This window comes from Poecile atricapillus, chromosome 1, assembly GCF_030490865.1.
Source record: "Poecile atricapillus isolate bPoeAtr1 chromosome 1, bPoeAtr1.hap1, whole genome shotgun sequence".
Taxonomy (NCBI): domain Eukaryota; kingdom Metazoa; phylum Chordata; class Aves; order Passeriformes; family Paridae; genus Poecile; species Poecile atricapillus.
The window spans coordinates 2,918,538-2,943,401 of NC_081249.1; the positions used below are offsets into that span (position 1 = coordinate 2,918,538).

At 46.0% G+C, this 24,864-nt stretch overlaps 1 protein-coding gene across 1 annotated transcript in view; it reads right to left on the minus strand.

Annotated features, from left to right (window-relative positions):
- Positions 1 to 1,986: 1,986 nt before the first annotated feature.
- KCNJ6 (potassium inwardly rectifying channel subfamily J member 6) overlaps positions 1,987 to 24,864 on the minus strand; it is a 32,942-nt gene continuing 10,064 nt past the window's right edge. Inside the window, exon 2 of the mRNA XM_058859887.1 lies at positions 1,987 to 2,312. Within this exon, the coding sequence (XP_058715870.1) occupies positions 1,987 to 2,312 (326 nt within the window). The remainder of the gene's footprint in view (positions 2,313 to 24,864) is intronic.

Consider the following 24,864-nt stretch of genomic DNA (forward strand, 5'->3'; position numbering starts at 1 on the left):
CCTTGCATCCTGGGAAAGCCTTTTAGGGGAAAATGGTCAGAAAACCAAAAAAAAAAACCCTTTTCCCATCCAGCCTGATCTGCCCTGGTGTGTGTGACCCTGCCCTTCCCCAGGCCCTGCTGTGCCCTCCTCACCTGGAGCACCCCCAGACCAGCCACCCTCTGAAAATTAGCAAGGGGCAGTTGTACCAGCAAAAAAAAAATAAAATAAAAATAAATAAAAAGCAAAAGAGGTGTGAATTTAATGCCAAAGCTATATCACAGTGCAAATTTTCCACCTGCCCACCAAGTTTCTCCTGAGGTTTAATTTTTTTTTTCTCTCTTTTATTTAAACGTAAATTTTTCTGTACAAAAAAAAAAAAAAAGAAAAAAAAGAAAAAAAAGCTTCGGATTCTCTTCAGTGTTTTCTTTCTTCCCGGAGTAGGCAGGCATGAATAATAAAAAAACCCAAAATTAAGGCTGCAGCTTGTCCTGCTTTGCTGGCAGAAATGCTGTTCTTGGTGGGGCTGAGCTCCCCCACTGCCGTGGGCGCTGCCGTGGAAGCGATGCGAGTTCTCTCTGCCCCATGGATGGAACGTCCAGGGTTTTCCAGGGATTTACAACGAGCAGGGAGCTACCCAAGGTGGAGAAACGCACTGAGGAATCGCTCCCCTGGGCGTGGGCGGCAGGATCCGTGTGTTTTCCTGGGAATCCCGCTGGAAGGACACCCCCAGGGATGTTGTGCCCCCCACGCCTCAGCACCAGCAAATTGCGAATTTCATGGATTCCGGCTCCACACGAAACCCAGCTGTTTCCTTCCCAGCTGAAGTAGCTAAAATCTACTGGCTGAGGTGCAACAATGGCTTGTGTGTGTGTGTGGGTTTTTTTTGTGTGTGGGATTCCGCTGAAATCCCGCTGTTGGGCAGGGGAGGAGGGAGCAGATTCCCTGGATATTGCACAATAAGGATAACACCTCCACATGACACATGCCCGTTATATGAAGAGTACACAGGAAATTCTGGTTAGCCACGAGTTTGCCACAGCCTCAATTTTTCAGTCGAGCTGCCCCCCAAAAAAAGAGTAACCAGGAAGGGTTTTGCCTTATTTGTAAACATTTTCACAGTATGTCAGGAGTACAATTCTCTACCCTGCCCTCTCCCAGACTTATGGCTTTTTAGAGTGAGTGAAACGATCTGTTTGGCCAACAGTGAGGTACTCTAAATAGCTGCCAGTCTGGTACACTGAAGAAAATGTTATGCACTAGAAGAGTCATAGCTGGGAGGAGAAAAAAAAATAAATAAAATAAATTAAAATCAATTTTACACTGCAAATATTCGAAGAGAAATGCCTACTCGACGGGTAGTTAGTTTTTGCATCCCAATATTTCTAGAGCTCTGTTTCTAAACCTACATTAATTACACAGCTGTGTACATTATTTAGAAGTTCTTTACTACAGTACTTTTGTACATGCGGCGTTTATTACTAAATGTAGAGAGAAATAGTTACATAAGGCATATGTACAGGGTCGTGTGGGATTGCAGGTCCCTCTGCTCACCTTCCTTTTAAAGCTGCAAGGCCCATTCCACTGTCACCCAGTCTGTGAAAGTGTCCTGAAATACATAAAATCCTCAGTCAAGGCCCCTTGCTTTGATGAACATTAATTAGTCTCTCCTTTTAAATCCCTTGCATACATTTCCTTCGCGTTCAGGGATGGGTTTTTGTGTGGTTGATGTGGATAAACCTGGAGGTCTGCACTGGAGAGGTGCCATCAGTCACTGCCAGGGGGAGATTCCACCCTCCCTGATGGGTGTTGCAGCTTTAACCCACGCCTTTGCTTAGTCTGGGAATTTCTTGGGTCGAAATTGGAATTTCGCATCTAAAGTGTTTATTTTCCGTGATTTACCAGTAACAGGAAGAGAAAAAAATTAAAGGCGTGTCGCAGAAAGAAACAGGGAGCAGAGAGGCAGGAGATAAAGGAGGTGGAGTGGCCTTTATTTCTCCTCTGGTTCTACACTTTGGACTCATTCTCCAAGTTGGCCACGTCTCCGTTTCTTTCGTTTTGGTCTTCTTGGTTCTTCTCCTCCTCCTCCGTTTCCAGCTCGGCGTGTTGGTCCAGCTTGCTGGAAACAGACCAGGTCAGGGGCAGTTCTGCTCGGCTGGCCATCTCTGCCAGCTCTTTGGCACTGTAAACGGGGGTGTTGGTCTCGTAGGTTTCATGAAAACTGTTGTAGTCAACCTCATAAAAGCCGTCCTCCAGCGTGAGGACGGGGGTGAAGCGGTAGCCCCAGAGGATCTCGCTCGTGATGTAGGAGCTGCGAGCCTGGCAGGTCATCCCTGCAACAACAGAGAAGGAACAAGTGCTGTAATCAGGACCCACTGCTTCCCCAGACCTTTAATTTGTCCTTTTTTCTGTCTGTAAGAAGGCTCATGCCAGGACAGAATGAGGTTTGACACCACACGAGGTGGAGCTCGGTTTTAGGGAGCATAAACCGAAGCCCTTTCCTCCCGTGCATGTGCAGAACAAGAAGGGCTCAGTCTGTCAGTGAAGATTTTAATAATAATTTCTTTATCAGACACTGCCCTTCTGCCTGTGTTTCACCAACTCACCTGCTGTGGGTCTCAGGTGGTGTGGGGCACTCTGCCATCCTCTGTGCCCTGGCTGTGCCACTGCCATGCTCAGCTCGTGCCCAGGGTAACAGGAATTGTCACCAAAGCTTCCCTCTGCCGGACCCCACCCTGATCCCACAATCCAAAGGTTCCCCTAAAGGTGGGAGTCACCTTTTAGTTACCCTGATCTGAGAGCTGGGCTGGTGGGTAACACAGAAATATCAATAAAACTCCTGAAGGATGTTGGGATAGAGGAACTGGGATAACTGGGATTCATTTCTTCGTTACCTTCTCTTCACAGCTCTGCTGAACCTCACCCTACAAGGCAAAAAAAGACTGTGCTTTGTCCAGAGGCACAAAAAGAGGTGCTGATCCAAGCTCAGTTCACATTCCAGAGTGTCCTCTGCACAAGTCCCTGGCAGGAGGGGACAGCCGGGGGGGTCGGGCTCTGCTGCCAGGGAACAGGGACAGGAGGAGAGCTCAGGCCTCAGGCTGGGCCAGGGGAGGCTCAGGGTGGACAGCAGCAGGAATTTGCCCATGGAAAGGGAGCTCAGGCCTTGGCAGGGGCTGCCCAGGGAGGTGCTGCCATCACCATGCCTGGAAACATCCAAAAACTGTGGATGTGGCACCTGAGGATAACATTTAGTGCTGAACATGGGGGTGGTGCTGGTTGATGGTTGGGCTCCATGATCTGAAAGTTCTTTTCTAAACTGAAATGATTTCATGATTCTCTGATTCCCTGAGCTCTCCAGGCATCAAGTGACAGAATGAGAGGACACCAAAGTCTCAAGCTGCACCAAGGGAAATAGAGGTTGGATGTTAGGAGAAAGTTTTTTACAGAAAGGGTGATAAAGTATTGGAATTGTCTGCTGGGGAGGTGGTGGAGTCACCATCCCTGGATGTGTTTATAAAAGGATTGGAAGTGGCACTCGGTGCCATGGTTTGGTTGAGGTGTCAGGGCTGGAATTGATGATCTTGAAGGTCTGTTCCAACCTGGTGATTCTGTGATTCTGTGATTCCTGATCTGACCAGAGACCCCTGCATGGGCTTCTCCAAAGGAGAGAGCCATTCCTAAGAGTCATCTGTTCCCTCTCCTGCTGAAATTCACCTTGGGAGTGAGTGGGAAATTTGAAATTTTCATTACAAGGAAAGCAAGTACTCAGAGATCCTGCTGCTTTGGTTAAGAAAAACTGTTCTGCCTGGTGGGAAAGAGGAGGAACAATTTTCTGCAGAAATCAAGAAGATTAATTGGACTATGTGAAAGTTACACCTTATTAAAAACAAACCCGCCTCTGAAATGTTGATCTCCATTTTTAATTTAAGCTCCCATTCAGCAATTTTTTAATTCCTGTTCCTTTTCCACAGCTGGATGAAACATTTTCAGTGCTAGAATGGAAGTTAGGATTTTTCAAGTCAGTGAAACTGAATTACAGAGATTGGGTGAAGGAGACTCAATTTTAGGTAGCCAAGCTGTCTTGGCTTTTTGTTGTTTTATTATTATTTATTATGAATAAGAATTTTTATTGTTTTTCTTTTAAATGGAACCAGAAAAGGTCTTTGCTTCTACAAGAAGCTCTTAATTGAAGATTTCATTGTAGCTTAGACAATAAAATGTTGTGTCAGGCACTTGTACCATGCAGTGTTTCCCTTTGGGATGGGAGCCATCAAAAATAAAATGGTCTAAAAAAAAAATCAGGGGGAAAAGAACTTTAAAACCAAGGTATTAAATCCATGTTTGGGCTGAAATACGGTGATTTTCCACCCCTGCCGTTTCCACACTGTGACAGCCTCGTTCAGCTTCTGTTTTACTCAAGACAGGCCTTTTTTTACAACAGCACCTTTTCTTTTCAAATTCCATTTTCTGGGATTAAAAAAAGGGCTCTCAGTGAAAGGAGGAGCCAAGAATTATGGCCCACGACTGGCTGCACCTCTCTGACAGCCCCAGCAAAGCTGAGGCTCAGCAATTTGCTGCTGGCACTTGGCAGGACCAGGCAGAATTCCTGCTGCTCTAAATTACCCAGGATATCCCACAAGAGTGGCTGTCCTCATCATTTCATGGGAATTCCTCTGCACAGTTCAGCCTGGGGTAAGACTCAGCAGCAAATTGTGTGTGGGGCACAGGGGTGTCCCCATTTCTGGCCTGAGTGGGGTTTCACTCGTGCAGGAGGACAAAATTTGCTCTGGGGTGTCCATTTGGGAGCTGAGGATTCCTCGTGCCTGTGATGCTCCTGTTGAATTCCTTTCACTGTATCCACAACTGCCTTTGCTGAGGTGTCCCTGCAGAGGTTTTGATCTACTTTGTCAAAAGGTTCATTTGGATCTTGAGAACCTTTTAAGGCCAAAACCAAATGTGGAGGAAGTTCTCGACCCCTTGAGATTAATTCCCGCAGCCTCCGTGCGCTCGTGAAGGAGTGGTGGGAATCGGGAAGCAGCTGAGGCTCTGACCTGAGGCTTTGGAGCTGAGTTTTGCACCTTGTCTGGAGCAAGGGGGAGAAGATGGGACAATTCTACTTCATCAGTGTCATCAGAGAATCCCAGATTGGTTTGGGCTGGGACATCAAAGATCTTCCAGTTCCAACCCCTGCCATGGGTGGGGAGTGTTCTCTTAGATCAGGCTGCTCCAAACCCTGTCCAGCCTGGCCTTGGGCACTGCCAGGGATCCAGGGGCAGCCCCAGCTGCTCTGGCAATTCCATCCCAGCCCCTGCCCACCCTGCCAGGGAACAATTCCTGCCCAAGATCCCAAGATCCAGCCCTGCCCTCTGCCACTGGCAGCCATTCCCTGGCTCCTGGCCCTCCAGGCTGTGACAAATCCCTCTGCAGAAAAGTCCCTCTGCAGTGACCCCAATATTGAGGGAACTGATGAACATGGACCTCGTTTGTAGCTCCAGGAAACCCAAGTGGATTTCCAGGATTCCATCCAGGATCCAGCAGCGAGGCAGGGCCGTGCTCTCTGCCCCAGTGACCTTTTGCACTCCAAGATATTTAGTGAAGGATTTGTCCCTTTGCTATTTTTGGGTGTTCAGGAGAATAAGAAAGCAGTGTGGGCTATTAAAAACAAGCCAAAGGCTCGGAGTCAAGACCCCCTGCTTGATCCCTCGCTTCTCCTGCAGACACTGTGTGGGCTTTGGCAAATTCCCCAGCTTTGCTGGCTCTGTTTCACTGCTGTGCCACCAGGAACACGCTGAGATGGAAAAGCAGGAGATGTGCTGGCAATAGATTCTCTTCCTCCTCTAGAATTTTTTTTTTTTTTTCTGTCAAATTTGTACTAAACAGCTCTCCCTGGTGTGAAAAAATTGCCTCAAAAAAAAAATAAAAATAAAAAAAAAGACAAAGATTTAGAACAACATTTCCAGAGTGCCACCGAGTCAGTGTCAGAAACATTCCATGGGAGTTAATTGGTCCTCTTTAATCAAGCTAAAAAGAAGGAAGCAAAAAGTCATGTTGGACCATGAATTCACTGCAGTATTTTAAAGCTGGAAGCATAAAATCATAGAATTTAGGTACAGCTGACAATAAAGCTATGTAGTTTCAGTTTATTTGAGTAAACACCCCACAAATATATATTTCACATATATATAATCTCTCATTCAGAAGTAGCAAAGGGGAATTCCCAGGGGTTCTGATACATTGGTTCAGAGCACACCTGGAAATTGGATGTTTATCTCACCCTGAGAAATGCCAAAACCTCCTAAAAGAAGTCAAAACTGCACAGGTGCCTGGCAGCCTTTTAAATATTTTAAATATCTTTGCTTCAGCATGTCTGGTGTGAACCCTCATGTTGTGGGGGTGTGAGTTGAGTGGGAGAGGGAGTGAGAACAGATGTTTTTTATTCTTATAAGAATATAAGGATTTAACTTTCACTGGGTTTTGTTTGTTTTCTTTTCCCTTTTATAATGTTAAAACTGGTGTGGTGGTTTATTTATTTTTTTTTTTTTCCTGCAAACGATTCGTGTAATTTGATATTTCTATTTTCACCTTTCTTACTCAGTCATCCCGAGGAGCAGATCACTATATTTGAGATTTTATTTGCTGCACTATATTTGAGATTTTATTTGCTGACACCATCTGTGAGTGCTGCTCAGGGGTCTCTGTGGTAGCTGAGGAGGGAGCAGGGACCAGCTCAATCCAGAAAATCCAAATTGCCATGGAGTGAGTGGGCTGGAGCAGCTGCTCTGACCACCCCACCCCGTAAGAAAATCACAGCTCTGCAGGAGAACACGCAGATTATCAGCTCCCATTTGCACAGAGATGAATATGCAATGGAAATTGAAGCCATAATTTCCAGTCAGTTGAACTTTCTGATGCTCCCAATTCTATTTCTCGCTAAAACAAATAACAAGCATGAAAAAAAAAATAAAATGGTGTTGCTATTAAATTCTAGATAAAATCTAACTAGAATCAGTCAAAGCATTCTGGTTTCACTCTGACTTCTTCAAATGTGATACATTGTGTAATGCAACACCTGAATAAGAAAAAAATGGGCATGCTGTAGTCTTTTACAAACTGTTAAAATGCATTTTTTCCCCCAGCAGGAGATTTCAGTGACAGTGAAATGATATTTCCCTGTGGAAAAATGCTGAATTAGAAATGTTTGGTTTGCTTGGTTACTGTTTCTCCTATCAGGAATTAAATACTGGGTAATTTGTGTCTAATTTCTTGTTTTCTGACAAGTGCTACCTGCTGAGGCAGGAGAGTTTGTCTGATCCAGCCTCAAATGTGCTGCCACTTTTAGCCAACTGTACCAACATATTCTCAATAAACTGCTTGCAAAGAGATGGTAATTCTTGCCAAAAAATTGTGATTTTACCATGAATTTACAGTTCAGCCAATATTTAACCTGCATTTACCCTCATAATCAGGCTGTGGCCATCAAATCCTGATTTGTCTGAATTTTGATGTTGCTTTTCAGCTGCTCTTTTTCCAATGGGTGATGATTACATTCTTCTGCCACCTAAATCTGGGAAATTTATTAAATCCAATAATGTCTGACCAGAGAGAGAGAGAGAAGCTGGTTCCAGAGCTGGCACTTGGAGTCCTTGGAAATGAGGAGCTCAGTTCAGAGGAGCTGGAACATGAAGTGCCAGGATTTTGTGCCCTGCTCTGTGTTTTGCTCTTGGGATACATTTATGGATCCAGAGCTTCAGACATTGGATCAGCAGCACACAAGAGATTTATTTTTCCTACTGGGTGCCCATCTCGGGGGGATTGATGGGAATTTTGGTTAAAAGAAGCTGCAGCTCTGCTTTCCAGTGTGTTGAGTAAGGAGAAGAGCTGTCCTGGCCTTTTTAAAAAACAGAAGGGTCCTGTGGGGGTTTTCACAGAGCAGTGGGAGCTGAGCCACCAGAGTGAGGGAGTGAGAGGACCCTGGGTGGATCTGGATGGAGCTGAGGTGATCCTGGGTGGATCTGGATGAAGCTGAAGTGATCCTGGGTGGATCTGGATGGAGCTGAGAGGATCCTGGGTGGATCTGGATGGAGCTGAGAGGATCCTGGGTGGATCAGAAGCAGATTCCTCTCTCTCCTGTCCTTGCTGAGGCAGAAGATGGGAATTGGGCACATATAAAATACAAGTAGGAAGAGAAGAATAGAAAATGCCTGACCCAGAAATGTGCATTTGCATCCCAGAAAGGCAAATGTGTCCTGGGCTGCATCCAAAGCAGGTGGGGATCAGGAAAGGGATTGGGATTGTGCCCTGTGCCCTGCTCAGGTGAGACCCCACCTGCAGAGCTGCCCCAGCCCTGGATCCCAGCTCAGGGAGCAGCTGGAGCTGCTGGAGAGAGCCCAGAGGAGGCTCCAGGATGAGCAGAGGGATGGAGCAGCTCTGCTGGCAGGAAAGGCTGGCACAGCTGCCATTGTTCAGCCTGGCCAGGAGAAGCTTTGGGCTGAGCTCAGGGTGGCCTTGCAGGGCCTGAAGGAGCCCCAGGAAAGCTGGAGAGAGACAATTGCCAAGGGCTGCAGGAATTGCCAGGAGCCAGGGAATGGCTGCCAGTGGCAGAGGGCAGGGCTGGATCTTGGGATCTTGGGCAAGAATTGTTCCCTGGCAGGGTGGGCAGGGGCTGGGATGGAATTGCCAGAGCAGCTGGGGCTGCCCCTGGATCCCTGGCAGTGCCCAAGGCCAGGCTGGACATTGGGAGCTCCTGGGACAGTGGGAGGTGTCCCTGCCATGGCAGGGCTGGCACTGGAGGAGCTTTAAGGTCCCTTCCAACCCAAACCACTCTGGGATTCTGAGATTCCATGAAATGCATTTGGCCTTGAAAAAGGATTGAACATTTTTTGTGCAGGAGCCCTTCCAAGAGGGCATCCCTCAAGGAATGAGCACGGAGAGTCAATCTTCTGTGGAAAAATAAACACAACCCTCAACATCTGCACCTCTTCTGGGGAACAGTGCAAGGGGACTGACACCAAAACAAGGCAGGTTTGGGCACTGCCAAATCCCCACTCATGGGAATTATTGCCAAGGGATGTCTGGGAGAAAAACTCCTTTCCTTGGAATGGTGTTTGCTGCGAAAGAAACATTTTCTGTGGCCCTCAGTGCTTGCTGCACACTTGTGCTGTCACGGCTGGGGGATAAACATTTCATGAAAATAGAAGTGTGATCTATTCCACCACTTCTTCCACACCTAATTCCAGTCTGCATGTTTGGATGCCTTTTGTTCCTCTCCTTAAAAATGCTGAACATCCAAGGTTTGCTCTGTGCTGAACTTTCCCCACTTGGAGCTTTTTATAAAAATGTCACATTTTCCTGTGGAAATGTTTGCGACGCCAGGATTAAAGACAAAACAGTGTGAACACGCAGCTTGGCATGCTGTAAAATCCAGGAAACAAGGCAAGATCAGGAGCTTTTTGACAGCAAAATCTGTGAATCACCCACCAAATATTCTGGGGGTTGCTCCGAGGTTTGTGGCTGAAGCCTGGTTGCTGTGAGAGCAGAGGGGGAGATGAAAGAGAGCTCAGGGTAAAGCACTTGTTCCTGCCAGGCAGATGCTGGTGAGAAGTGATGTTTGGGAATGCAGCACAAGGAAAAGCTCCAAAATCACTGGAATTTTTTGGGAAGCAACAGCCCAGTTCAGTGGGGTGGCCCGGGTGGTTTTGTAACGCTGCCTCCTTTTAGGTGGGCTGGGACGAGCCACACGTGGGTGGGTGGTACTTGATTTCAGAAGAGAAAACTTGAGGAAATCAGCTTTTCTAAAGATATCCCGTGCTCAGAGATGGTATTTTTGACTGCTGTTTCACCTGAAAGAGTAGCAAGAGGACTGGGGGAGAGGAGCTCCATGGTTTGCAGAAGAAAGCTCTAAATCCCAAGCTCTGGGAGGAGGAGGAGGAGGAATATCTGGGCTGGTTTTGTTACTATTTTAAGTGATGGGCTTGGGTAGTAGATCTTATCCCCTTTAATTTTCTTAGTGGGAGAGAATTTAAGCAAACATTTGTTCATGTCATTATTTAATGCGATTGATCAAGCCCTTTATGAAAATCTCTTTAAGGGAAACCATTAAACACTCTAAGCTCTAAGTTCATCTGACACAACAACGGTCTTTAATTAAAATTTAAATGAGGGCTTATTGATATCTTGATCATAACAAAAGACTCAGCCAATGCCAGGCTCCCTGCAGCTCTGATTTTTGATGAACTTTTGCAGGCCTTCTTGCAGTTCTGCACAGAAAATCATCTGCTCTGTAAAATCCTCCCACTGAGTAGCAAGTGGGTTTTGATTTTTATTCTGAGTTGTTTTTTTTTTTTTTTTCTGTTCATGGGATGAGACTTATTAAGTTGATGCTTTCAGGTTAATAACATTTGGCTATCTGACAACTTGAGCAGATATTTTTGAGATGCAGGAGGGAGCAGAAAGTGGCTGCCTGGAGGAATGAGATGCAAAATCTTTCACTTCTGAAATGCTATATAATATTTGAGTTGTGTCAAATTTTGTACCTATATTTATCTGCTTGGGATCCTGTCCAATAGTAGGGGCTATTAATACACCTGCTGGTAGATCAATGAGCATTCTGGAAAAATTAATATTCACTTGGTTTTAATTGACTTTGGTTTTATGGAGGTGGTGTGGAAAAAGCTGATTGGGATCTTTAATTACTGCCCACATTTAGCAATGGGTCCAGTAAAGGAGAAGAGCAGGAATAGGGTTGGGATTTTAGGAAAGGTTCAGTTCTACTCTCCTGATATTTCTATTCTGGGAAAAAATAGGAACAACACATTTCAAGCTCTGGGATTTTCAGTCTGGCACTTTCCTCAATGCCTGAATTCATTTAAAGTAAAGGAAGAGGGGAGAAAAAATAGCAAAAAGCCAGAAAAAAAGCGTTTTTTCCCCCCTTTCTTCATATTTAAACTGATAATATTTAAACTATTTGTTTCTGGAGGAGCACAGACAAATCAATCCATGACAAAATGTGTCAGATTTTCCTCAAACAGTCCGAACTGGTGATGGAGCAGAGAAATTCTAAGTTTCTTTGACACCTGCACCTCCCTTGTGGAAGTAACAAAAAGTCATTAGGACTTTTTAATTCTCCTTAGTTTAACAATAATTATCTCAGAAGAAAAAGTGGAGAAAAAAATTGTTGGTTTTAGTAAGGAAAAAAATAAAGAATTTGAGAAAAGTGTGTGGGGAAAGGGAAACAAGGTGAGGGTGCTCACATCCAAATTGCAGAATTCCCAGAGGAGAGGTGCTTAAGATGATGGAAAAGAGTCTGAAATTAAATGAGGGGGCTTTCAAAGCAGGAAAAACTTTGTATAAAAACCTCCATAATGCCAGCTCTCCTGAGGAATGAATGAATTGGTGTTCAGCCCTGGCTTTTGTGTTCAGCAAAGCACACAAACACGGGTTTTGGAGTGGGGTGATGTTCTCAGGGTGTTGTGGTGCTGGGTGGAAAGCTGCTGGGAGCTGTCCCTGTCCTGCACAATCCCAGCTTCCCTGCTGGGCTCCATCCTCAGCATCAGTCATGAGGTGGCACTCTTCTCCCAGCAGAGACGCCTTGGAAGTGAGCGTGTGTCTAAGGGGAAAAAAAGAAAACAAAAAGAGAAAAAAAAAAAGCAGCAATGCTTGGAAAATATTTATTGCAAAAGTTGCTTTGGGAATGTCTGGGCAGGGAGGCTGTCAGGGACCAGCAGGATGTGGTGTGGGTGTGGCAGGAATGGGTTATTTGAAGATGTACCTGGCTGAGCTCTGAGCTGCAGGATGGTGCTGTCCCTCATCCCCTTCTGATGCCCACAGGGGTTTGAGGCAGCAGCTGCAGCCCAAATTCTCCTGCAGGACAAGAACAATGCCACAGCCTCTCTCCTGCTGCTTTTATTGCTGGTTTGGAAACCCCTCCTTGATCCAGATCTGGATCCAGACATTTGGCTAAAACTGGACATCCTTCACTCCCACGTGTCCTGCCTCACCAAAATCAAAGCTCCCAGGCTCAGAGGTAAACAGGGACAAAACTAAACCTGGGCATTTCTGGCTAAAACCATCTGTCTCTAATGTTTCATGTGAGTGTTGAATGAGATATTTTTAAATCTGCTGATTCTAGCCCTGGTCAGCAGCAGTTCAAACCAGCAGCATCTTCCATGGGGATTTTGCTGCTCCACACTGCAGACCTGACTCAGATCTCCACAGTTTTACACCTGCATGGGATCCTTGCTAAGTCCCAAGCAACCTAAGAGATGTCTGCTCATGGGGCAGCATCCCCTGGCTCCTGCTGGGCTTCTAAGGTGTGTTTTTCCTCCAGGGTGGGAAAGAGAAATAAAATTTGGCGTGGTCTCTTTGACAGCTTCCCAAGTCCTTAGTCAGGACAAGGGGAATGGCTTCAAACTGACAGAAAGTAGGGTTAGATGGGAGAAATTCTTACAGTGAGGGTGCTGAGGCATTGGAAAATGTTTCCCAGAGCAGCTGGGGCTGCCCCTGGATCCCTGGCAGTGCCCAAGGCCAGGCTGGACATTGGGGCTGGAAACACCTGGGACAGTGGGAGGTGTCCCTGCCATGGCAGGGGGGGCACTGGATGGGATTTAAGGTTCCTCCAACCCAACCCAGTGTGGGATTCCATGATTCTCTCCTTTGTGCTTGCAGTGGATCAGGGTTGGGTTTATCTCCTCTGGGACTCCCTTTCAGTCACAGCATCTGGGAGGGCTGGTGTGACAGGCTGGCCACAAGGCAGGCTGATGAAAGGGAGGTGAGTCTGGGAGATGTTCAAGAAGACATTGGGACAATGCTGAATCCAACCAGCTCTGAGCCCTCCTCTCCTCCCACCACAATAAATTTTTCCCTGGCTGCTGAATTCAACACCCAGCCACTGCCTTCACTTTGTACTGCAAGAAGTGGGGTTTATTTGAACCAGAGAGACAAAAGAAGCAAATGTTGTGCACAAAGCCCTTTAAGTAAAGCTGGGAGGTGCTGCTGGGACAGGTGACAGATGGATTGGGCCACCTTGGCTTCTCCTCAAAGCACAGCTGAACATCTGGGCCCTGAGGTGAGGATGTGCTCAATCACCCACCAAGTCTGAACTCCTGCCTGCCTAAGCTGAGATCAGCTTCTCAGAGCTGCCTCAAAGAACGAAGAATCCCTTTTTAATCACACATTTCTGAAGGGAAAAGGGAGGCAAACCAGAAATTGCTTACTCCCAGCAGGAATGTGAGTACTGGGAATTAACTGGACACAAGAGAGCCCCATCCCAACCTAAATCCTGACATTCCACGTGGCTTTAGGAAGCAAAGGCAGAGCTGGCCCGTGCTGGGCCCTACTTCCACAGAACATTAACTACAGCTCGCTCAGTACAACCCAGATCATTTGTTTCCTATCAATTTCCCAATCACACTTTATTCCAATTCTGCTGGAAGCTCAGGTCAGTGGAAACACAACAATACAAGCACAGAAAGTGCTTTGCCTGTAAGTTTGCATGAGGATCCAGCAGCTCAGCAGGGAGTGAATTATTGAGGCTCAGGAAGAACAGGATCAGCAATATTTGGCTCTTATTTCCCATGACCTTTTATCTGCAGGTCTCCAAGGTAGGGATTTGTTATTATTTTTCTTTTCCAGTGGGGAAATTGAGGAAGGCAACAGCAAACTTGCCCCGAGGCCTCATGGAAAGTGAGCAGCAAAGAAAGGCTGTGGTGAGGATTTGAACATCCTGATGGTCAGGTGGGGCCTGCTGGGTTTTTGTTGGCCTTTGGTGGAACCAGGAGGATTTTTTGGCCTGGAGCACTGATTTGGATTTCATGGAGAACTAAAGTTTTGGAACAAGATATTTTTTTCAGGTCCTGCGATTACAACACAAGTTTTGGTTCACTGCGGGGGTCTCAGCAGGTCTCAGCATCTTTCCCAAGACCTTTTCTCTCCTCTGCTTTAAGCAGAGCAGGGTATGGGTGGCAAAAGCTGATGGGTTGTTTTGGGAACAGAAGGAGGATCAGATGAAACAGTCAGGGAACACCAAAGTGTTTTCCTGGAGCAGCAATTGTGCTTCCTCAGCCTTTTCCTGTTCTCTCTGCAGCAGAACTCTCTCCTTCTTTTAATCATGATTGAAAATTTCCTGTTCCCAGGATAAGGGAGCATTTTCCTGGGGGAGCTGGGGTGACACGAGGCTGTGGCATGTGCACACCCATGGGGACACTGAGGGCAGCAGCTCCATGCTTGCCCCGTGCCCAAAATCAGCAAATCCTTGGTGTGGGAGCCTTGGAAATCCTCAGTCCCTTCAAATGTTTAATGAGATCTGTTGATTGTCATCAAAGGAAAATTCCTTGTGTCATAAGAAGGGAGGAGAAGAGAATTTAACTGGCAGCAGGGAGACGACAACAAACAGAGTTCAGAGTGGCACTGGGAGGGTTAAGAAGTTGTTACAAGAAAATAATTGAGAAATCATGAATAGGTCAGGTTATGTGGATGCCCCATCCCTGGAAGTATCCAAGACCAGGATGGATGGAGCCCTGAACAACCTGGGATAGTGGAAGGTGTCTCTGCCCATGGAAGAGGCTGGAACAAAATGATTTTTGAGGTCCCTTCCAAGCCAAACCATTCTGGGAATCCATGATTATAAGCACATGGTGAAACTGAACAAAAAATCACCACAAAATACTGTGGTGTGACAGGATTAAATCAGCCAAGCCAAAGAGTGAATCTCTGTTGCACCACCACAGTGCAGAAATGTTTGGGGTTTTGTATTTTTGGTGAAGTCTAATGGCATTTCTTCACTTCCTCCCTCTCCCCACTCACAAAAACATTTGTAGTGCTGAAAGCTTCACTTGATTTCTAATTTGGGAAGATTCTGTGGCAAAGCCCATAATTCTTCTCCTGCAGTTTAGCAGGGTAGTGTTACACAATTTGGCTACAAGAAATCCCTGTAACAAATGACAGCTCTTTCAGCCTCTTGGCAGTGTAAGGCCCAGCCATCAGTCTTGTGAATGTTCCCATAACCATTGAAAAGTTGAAATAATTTGGAACTGTGGCTTAACACATTATTAATCACAGACAAAGGGTTTGCTCTGGTCTCACCAGGAATATTAATGTAAGGCCCTGTGATTCTCTCAGATGGCAGCACAGGGAGAAAAGCTCAGCTAATCAGGGGCTGCTCCCATGATTGGACACGGAATTCAAGGCCAGCATTTCATGGAGCATTCCTCAAAATTCGGTCAGGTATGAAGGCTTTCACTTAATAAATGCCCTTGGGAACGTGGACAGGTTATTTGTGTGTCCATGGGGGTGTTTCTGTCTGTCACTGAAAGAAGAGGTGATTAACGGCACCTTCCTGAGTGATAATGAGGAACCTGTGTGAGCCAGTCCAGAGGAGGCTCCAGGATGAGCAGAGGGATGGAGCAGCTCTGCTGGCAGGAAAGGCTGGCACAGCTGCCATTGTTCAGCCTGGCCAGGAGAAGCTTTGGGCTGAGCTCAGGGTGGCCTTGCAGGGCCTGAAGGAGCCCCAGGAAAGCTGGAGAGAGACAATTGCCAAGGGCTGCAGGAATTGCCAGGAGCCAGGGAATGGCTTCAAACTGACAGAAAGTAGGGTTAGATGGGATATTAAGGAGAAATTCTTTAAGTGAGGGTGCTGAGACACTGGAAAATGTTTCTCAGAGCAGCTGGGGCTGCCCCTGGATCCCTGGCAGTGCCCAAGGCCAGGCTGGACATTGGGAGCACCTGGGACAGTGGGAGGTGGCACTGGATGGGATTTAAGGTCCCTTCCAACCCAAGTCATTCTGAGGCTCTGTGAGCTGTGCTCCCCTTCCCTCTGAACTGGGATTCCTTCATGAACAGGCTGCCTGTGGTCAGTGATTTTTGGGCCCACCAATGATTCCATCATCCAGGCTTCCAGCCAGCCAAAGGGTCCAAAATCACCAACACGACCCAAACCGAGCTTCACAACAGCCCACAGTATCTCCAAGCATTACTTGGCTTTCAGAAGGGAGTGGATTAATTTTGGAGGAGAGCAGGTAGCAAAGCTCTCTGTGGGAATGGAATCACTCTTCAGGATCCCATTTGGGATCTTTGGGGAATTTCCCCAGTTTTTCGTGTGGATGCTCAATCACACGGATGTTTCTGAATGCAAATGTGTCAGAGGGACAGCAGAAAGAATCTTTCAGAGGAAATAACCCCAAGATGAGGATGCCATGACTGGTGTTATTCACCTCTAGAAAGTTTAATTCACCTCATGAATAATGTGGCAACAATCCCACAACTTTCCACTATATCCTGTGCCATGTTCTAGCCAAACCAGCCTGGCCTGCTGCTGTTGTGTGGTACCTTGAACTAAACTGCTGTGAACAATTCTCTCCAAAGAGGCAGCACAGTCAGAAACCTGACACTGCAAAACTCCAGGATAATGCTGGAGCTTGTTGCTGACAGGAGAAAGATGGAGATTAAGATGACAACCTCAGGAGAAAATCCACTTTGCAGCCTTTTTTTACCCTGTCATCTGCAGGAGAGAGAGCTACAAGCACAGCTGATGAGGTGTGATGCTTTAGAGGAGGAGAGTTTGGATTTGCAAGGAGCTTTGAATGTCTTGTTTTCCCACCAGCGCTGCCATCTCCCTTGATAAGCTCATTTCAGAAGTTAATGGACCAGATCCTTCCCTGTGCTAATGCTGCATTGTGCTGCTTCAGAGGGGCAAAACCAGCATTAAAGCAGGTTGTTCCTGCTCCTGGAGCTCTCCCCCTGTCCCAGGAAATACAGGTCAGCCAGGAGGGATCATCCAAAAGCCCAGAGTCTGGAGCAAATCCTTCTGGGGAAGGAGTGGGGTGAGAGGTGTCACTGTTTTGGGGCTGTGGGCTGAGGGCCAAACGTGATTTTACAAGCTCCTGATGGAACAAATATTCCCAGGACTGGAAGAGCATTGAAAGAGTCCAAGTTTGGCATCACCACCACTCCTCCACCCAAAGTAGGTCCCTGATGCTCGGGACTGCAGGCTCAGGAGGAGGCGTGAAAAAGAAGGAGGGATAAATTCCTTGCTGCCAATTCGCTCAGCTGTGCTGACCAAACACACAATCCCCTCTTTTTGTTTTTGGTGTCAGCACGTGGATGTGGCCAGTGCTGAGCTGGGCACCGCCACATCGACTGTGACAGCTTCAACTGCACAATCTGAATTTGAATCTGCTGCTCTAAGTCAGACTCCAAGCCAGGGAGAGACACTGCAAGAGGGACTGTGAGAGCCCAAACGCTGCTCTCACTTTGGCTCACCCCTGCCATGAGGCTACAAACCAAGCACAGGAACCAAATCAGGACCAGCAGTGAGGAGACAATCAGGCTGGGCACTGTCACACACAGCGGTGGCTCAAACCTCCTGCAGCTGAATTCTGCCACCATTCCCATTCCAGACAGGCAATCCTCTCTCCAGAGCCACACTGGGTGATTTCACACAAGAGCTAAAGGTTGTTATAAATCTGTATTGCGATGCTGGCTTTCGCAAGTATGAGGATGAATATTTTATGTTAAATACTTTTTGGATATGTATGTACTTTTTTTCTTGCTAACAAGTTCTAAGCTTAAAGGAATCTCCTAAGTACAAAACAAGGAAACCCCAGAGGGCAAAGACAGTGGAGCCCAAGCTGTTATCAGCAGAAGATAGGAAGCCCAGCTGCTCTCAAAGGAAGGATGAGGGGCCCGGACTGTTATCAACACTGACCATTTGCAGAAGAAAGGAAACCAGACTCAAAATAATGTTGGTCAGCAAGAATAATGATGACCAGCAGAAATAATGCTCACCAGCAGAAAAAAAACCCCATACAGAGCATGTTCTAAGAAGGCAGAACCAGGGAGGGGACATGCTTTGAGTATTCATTAACCCCTCACAGCAGGATGGGATAAAAAGTGTTCCCAAGATACCAGGTGTGTTCCTGGCAACCCGCCAGGGCACCCAGCCATTTTAACCCTTTGCTTTATTTCCTTTGTCTCCTAATTGTCTTTTTGTTTATATTAAACTTTTTATAATTTATTAAGTGAATCTCATTTTTAACAAGGTTATTGATGCTGTTTTTCTACCGAAGGAAGAATTTCATTGGAATTAGTCCAGAATTAAAGGTTTTGGACAGGTCTCAAGAAGAGCTGCTGGTTCCCCTGCATTTCAAGGGAATGAACTGACTTTGGGCCCTTCTTCATCTCCTACCTGGGCAAGACAACAGGCCATGAATCCACAGGTTCAATCCATGCTGAAGGCCAAACACCTCACCTGCTATTTCATCTCTAGAGAGAATTAAAACCTGTGCTGATTTTCAAGGTGATCATTCTGTGAAACCCAAATTACTGTGGATTGTTTCCATCTTGGGGAATGGTGGCCAAAATAGAAACTTTTCTGTTTGTACAGAGGTGAGACTAAGGAATAAACTCCCATGACAACTAAAACTCAATAGCTGCCCTCAGAAATGCCAGATATTGTTGACCTTGTCTTTTTAATACAAACACAAAATAGAATGGATCAAAGTTTAAAAAAACAAAAAAAAAATCAGTCATCACAACTAGCATGCAATTCTGCTGGTGAAGGGAAGAAATTCCACTTCTGATATAAAAAAACCCTTCCTTTTCTTTGTTGTCTGCTCTTTTCTCTTTCCCCATCAGGGGATGACAGAATGTCAGACTGACACACCATCAGGTGTAATCCTGAGCTGAGTGAAGGCTGTAATTTGATTAAGGGGCTCTGACAGGTTTTGAAACAATGAATGAATGAACCTGGAGGATTTAATTCATTACAAGTGTAGGTGCTGCTTAATGCAGTTTTCATAAACCTCTGCTGCTGTAGCAGCTGGAACATCCCTCCACCTCCTGATCCTGCTGAATTCAGAGGGACTGAACAGGACTTGTGAAAGGGCAGCCAACGAGGCGAAAATTCAGGCAGGTGGATTCAGCAAATGAAGCCCTGCAGTGATCTGACAGCTGGTGAGAAAGCTGTGTGGAAAAAGAGCTGAAACTCTCCCAAAACACTGAACTGCTTTGAGATTAATTCCTCATCTCTCAGCTCAGAGCAGTGCCACAAAATGAATAAACCACTGTCCCTTGACAAAGCCTGTGCTTGCACAGGGGGCTGCTGCAAAAACTTGTTGAAACTCAGTGAAGTTGATTAAAGCCCATGATGTGTCAGCACAGCCACAGAGCTCCAGGTGAACAGCTGCAGGTCAGCATTGAAGGGATTTTTCCCAATTAAAGTATTAAAATTTCCTTCTTCTGTGTCCAATATGAGGGGCTTAGCAGCTGGGTGGGAATCAGGCAGTGGATTAGACCTAATTACTCCTGGCTGTAATAAATCAGGGCTCTGAATGGTGGAGAGGGAGATGGGATGGCCTTGTAGAGCCTCCAGGGGGAAGTTTGGATCATGCATTGCCCATTACCTTCAGTATTTTGGCTAGGAGACTTTGGCCACATTAATACACAAGTATTTTTCCATTCATCCAGCACCAGGCCTGGTCCCTGGTATATTTTCTGATGGAAATTCAGGTTTGGCTCACCGTGGAACAGATAAAACTTTTGAGACACTTTGCAGACAGACAAAACATCATCAGAAATACAGGAGTCTCCTGGCCCCAGAGAGAAGGGAGCCTCAATCCTCTGGTAGAAGTGAAGGAATCTCTTTTTCATTCCTGAGAGTCGACTTCAGCAGCACCCACGCACTGTTCCTTGTGTTGGAAACTTTAATAACTTCACTTGAAAATCCTGCCTTTTTGATGGCAGTGGAAATAACATGACTTTTAAACAAGTAGAGGAGACTGTCATTGAAGTCGAGCCAGCTATGTGGGAGTCAGATGATTAAGGTAGATGTGGTGTAGGAGGGGAGAAATACTATCATTTGGAAAAAAAATACTGTATTTTGAACAGGTTTAATGTTCTCTTCCAGGAAAGTGAGGTTGTTATTATTAAGAGCATTACCAACATTAGATGCAGGGCTTGATTCTCTGTTGATGTGCCTTGGCTGTAATTGTTCCCATCCATGCAAATTGCCTAAAAATGAGTCTCAGTTATCACTGAGCTGTGCAGCTGAAGTCTGGGGGAGCTGAGTGCTCACTTCTTCAGGTGTGGAAACAACGAGGCAGAGGGTGAGATAGGAGGAAGGGATCTGCTCTGTCCACCTGGGCCACGCCAGGGATCCATTTCTGATCCTGCCAGAACGTGTTTCATTCCTGTGGCCCCACCTGAGTTTTATCTCAAGGCTGTGTGATGCTGTTCCTCATTTTTGGGCAGACAGTGGGGAGTTATTCCAGCAAGGGAAACTCAGCACGTGGCCACAGCAGCTGGAGGGCAGAGGCAGCAATGTTGGGTTGATGCTGAAAGGTTCTTGTTTGATTCAGGTTCCACCTCTGAATCTGCAGCCCCCCTGCTCCTCTCATTCCTGCCCATCCTGCTTTTTGCAGTGTCTCCTCTCATTCCTGCCCATCCTGCTTTTTGCAGCATCTCCTCTCATTCCTGCCCATCCTGCTTTTTGCAGCATCTCCTCTCATTCCTGCCCATCCTGCTTTTTGCAGCATCTCCTCTCTCCTGCCCACCCTCCTTTCTGGAACATGACACTTGCACTGGCCTTGTCCCTGTTTTCTCTCTGTGAGATCAGCCCAAAGCCAAACAAGGCCAAAAGACTCTGATCTGAGAATTTCCTCCCACTCAGAATCTTATTTCAATGTGGAAGAAAAGCACGTTGTGCAAAATCTGGGTGTCCAAATTCAGAACTCCAAGTACTGCTCACCCTTTTTCTTTCCTAATCAAATGGTCTTTCTTTACACTGTGAACATGAGACAGAGGGGAGGAAGTTGAAAACTTGCACCAACCCCTATATTTATGTTTATTCTATAATAAATAGAATATCTGAGATAGATGTGGGATCTCTTTTGGTCTGGATGAAAAATCTCAGTGCAGTGATTATGGAAAATCCCAGGTGATGACATGGTTAGACTTGACTCAAAGCAACAAATCTTTCTGCTGATTCAGTGAACTCAAGTGCTCTCACATGCCCTGAAAAATGCTCCAACTCAGGATCTCGGCATCTTGAGACAAAAAAGTGTCCTCTGGGCAGCAGCAAAGCCTTCCAAAATGCTGTGTTTTACCATCAAAATGGTTTTGTGCCATAAAAAACTCCTTCTCCACCAGCAAATTTCCTGTCCTCCCCCTTGACAGACTTGTACAACTATTAAACTCGTAGGAAGAGAAGATAAACCATAATCTGTGCTCAAAATGCTTTATAGAGAGCAGATACTTCCTTTCTCAGCACAATTATTGGTCTCTGAGACTGTAGTGGAAGAACTGATTTAACTGACCTTAAACCATAACCCAAGGTGCTCTGTGCTAGCAAGGGAATTTGGATTTATATCAATCCCTCTGCCTTTCTCCAATCTTTCTTCCCACACATCCACAAAAAGAGTTAGAGGACCCTGTTACTCATTTTGCCTGGGATTGGAGTGACCATGTGTATTTGAGTGCCCTCAGCCCTGGTCTTTATTGCAATCTTATCAACTCAGAGGTTTTCCAGCAACCTGTGGCTCAAAACTCACGGAGAAAATTACATTTCTTCCTTGACAGATTCTGACTGTTCCCAGGGTCTCTAAAACACCGGGCCTTCGGGCTCACAGTAATGAAAAAAAGTAAGATTTTCCAGCCTGGAGAACAGAAGGGAGCTACCCCAGCACAAATAATACTTTTTTACAAGATCTCCCAGCCTGAGCTGACTGTAATTACACGACATCTATGGAAAACACAGTTGCTGCCTAATGCCACCACCTGCTTGGAATATCCTCTTTATATCAGCATGGTTTCATCATTTCCTTGTAGAGTGATGCCACGGGGTCTCATGAGAAAGACTTTATAACACATATTACAAATGCCAGCATGGATTAATGGCACAACCTGCATTTTCTGGGCTTTCATGGCCCCAGTTGCACACAAAATACCATTTTTGTGCCACTACACCTGCTCCTCCTGCTATTTTCTTCACCTTTTGTCCAAACAACCTACAGGTATGGTGTGTATTTTGCCCATTTAAGTAAGTTATGGTTGTCCTCTATGAAATTGCTTTAAAATGGATTTTTTCCTTATCTTCTCCAGTCCTGCAGTACGTAGAATAGCACAGATAAGGTTTCCTGTGCTGCATGGTGCTGTTTGCACCTGGAAGGTGTCTGGCTGAAGGGCACTGCTCCCTCTGTGGTATCCCTGTGCTGGCTTTTTTGGGGCCTGAAGATGAAGGATGCTAATCCAGCTGCCTCAGCACTGCCTGGAGGATTCCATGGGCTCCCATGGGTGTGGTCCCTCCTGCATCCCTGAAGGATGAAGATTTTGGTGTCCTCACATCTCCCAGGTGCCTGGGGGAAACTGAGGGTGTGCTGTGGGAGGAGAGAGGTTACCTGACATGGATGGGATCGATAAAATATTGTACAATCATGGAATGGGATGGGTTGGAAGGGATTTAAAGCTCATCCCATCCCAGCCCTGCCATGGCAGGGACCCCTCCCACTGTCCCAGCTGCTCCCAATGTCCAGCCTGGCCTTGGGCACTGCCAGGGATCCAGGGGCAGCCCCAGCTGCTCTGGCAATGCCATCCCAGCCCCTGCCCACCCTGCCAGGGAACAATTCCTGCCCAACATCCCATCTAACCCTATTCTCTTCCATTTTTTTTTTAATTTTTTTTTTTAGTTCTTTCACCTTTTTCCTCACTCACACAGATCCCCTTTACCCTTGGTGCAAATCAGCCAAGAATTTTCACCTCAGTCTTGTTGCATCCCTGGGGATTTGTTTCAGCTCCCAAATAAAGAACAGGCTGATTTTGTGCTCCCCTCACTCTGGTTTCCATGTCCCAGTGGATAAAGCTGGGAATCAGAACTGGCTGAAGAGCGAGGGTTCAACAGCACCGACTCCTCGTGCCCTGGCTGTGCTGAGACCTCGGGGGGGAAGGTGCTGGATAGAAATTGCTCTGATTATTTAAAGCTCTCTGTGCATTTGATTTTGGCCACATCAGTAAAGCCTGACCGGTGTCTTTTGAGCATCAGAGGTCCTTTCCAGCATCAGAGGCTCTTCAGAAGACTACTCTGAAATATTAGGATTCTCTGTCTACTGGGTCCTGCTAGCAAGAAGTGAAAGAGCTTAATCTGCACAAAAAACAATTCCAGAGTAACTCCTGGAAATGTTTTAATTTTATTTCTTTTTCTTACCATGTTATTCTGTTCTGTGGGGTGTGATATTTGCACAATATAATGAAAAGAGTTTTAGGAGAGACATGAGCTCTGTCTTGGCTGCCATGAAGAGAATCAGCCCTGAGATCTGTGTTTTCAGGAAGCTCTGCTCCAGTTCTGTTGTCCTTCCAATGGAATTCTTAGCCCATATTTGTCATGGGCCTGCTAGACCTGCTGGAATTTTGGCTTTTGGCTCCTTCCTTTACAACAGATTAAGCATCAAAGCACAGATGACAGATGGAAAGTGTGGTGGGAGGGATGAACTCAGAACCCAAGGAAGGGAGGGAGAGGAAGGAGAATTTGCATGGACTGAGAAGCTTTGTCCATTCCAGTGTCTCTATTTGCCACGGCCAGTTTGTACAATGAAATATTCCAGGTTTGTTGGGTCTGTCCTTGTGGAATGGCTCTTTCCACCCATCTGCAGAAGGGACAGTGGAGTAGAGAAGAGAAAACTCAGGGCTGCAGGACAGATTTCCTGAGGGAAGGACACCCTGTGGGGATCCACCCTTCCTCCCATGGCTGCGAAGTCACGTCAGATGTAAAGCCAAAACTCCCAGTGTGGGTATTTTATCTAGATTATGAACATTCACCTGCTTTTAATCTTCCATTTGCCTCTTAATTAGAGCCTTAATTGCTTCTTCTCTGAGACCATTAAGGAGCTGACAGGCACTGCACAGCTCAATTCAGTCCTTCAGGGTCCTAATTCAGAGGCCACCAGAGACTGAATCCTGCTCCACAGGTTTGGGAGGGCTTTGGATCAGGCTCCAAACTGTACATTAAACCTTGGATCCACACTGAGAGGGGATAGTTTTAGACTGAATTTCTATCACTGGTGGCTTTTGAATGCTTGATGGGTATTTTATATCCCTTTGGAGGGTAAAGGAAGATGCAACAATGTTAAAATTAGTGGTTTAGGTCTTAAACCTTGGATCTTGACTAATTATGAGGGGTTTAAAATCCTGGTTTAGTTGTGATCAAGCCCTGATGGGAGTGGCTTAAGGAAGAGATTTAGCTCTTGACTCATGGCAGGAGAAGAGCATTTTCCTTAAAATGCAAAGCAAAACCTCCTCCCTTTCACAGCTGTAGAGCCTTTGAGGCAGATTTTTGGCCAGACAAGAACCTTTGACTGCCTCAAAACCTTTGGCTTTGGACTCTTCTACACTTTTTCATGGCATCTGTCACAGCCCTATTGGCAGTTAGAGACTCATTGCTGCACTTAATATCTGAAAAAATGGCTAATTTGTTGTCTTCCCACTGGAAAAGGAGATTAATGTATAAAAAATTGGAAAACAATGAAAATGGATGGGGGTTTTTCCCACTCTGGAGATCTAAGTATAATAAATTAATACTTCTTATGCAAGATTGCAAAAAAAAAAAAAAAAAAAAAGTGAAAAAAAAAAAAAAAAAAAGAAGCTAATGGCTGGTTAAAAAAAGTGCCAGCACAATTTAATTGGAGTGGCTGACTCATAAATCTTTTAATCGTTTTTGTTCTGGTGGTGCCTGGCAGCTCTGCCACAGTCAGATGGATTTTTTTTCTTTTTTTTAAGGGAAGCCCCTCTCCCTCTGCAGTTCACATTGGCCTGCACCAGTCAGAAATGTGGAATCAGTGTTGTCAACCTTGATGTTGCTTAAGGCTCCCCCCAAAAAGTCTGGGATGTCTTGTTAGACGCAAGTTG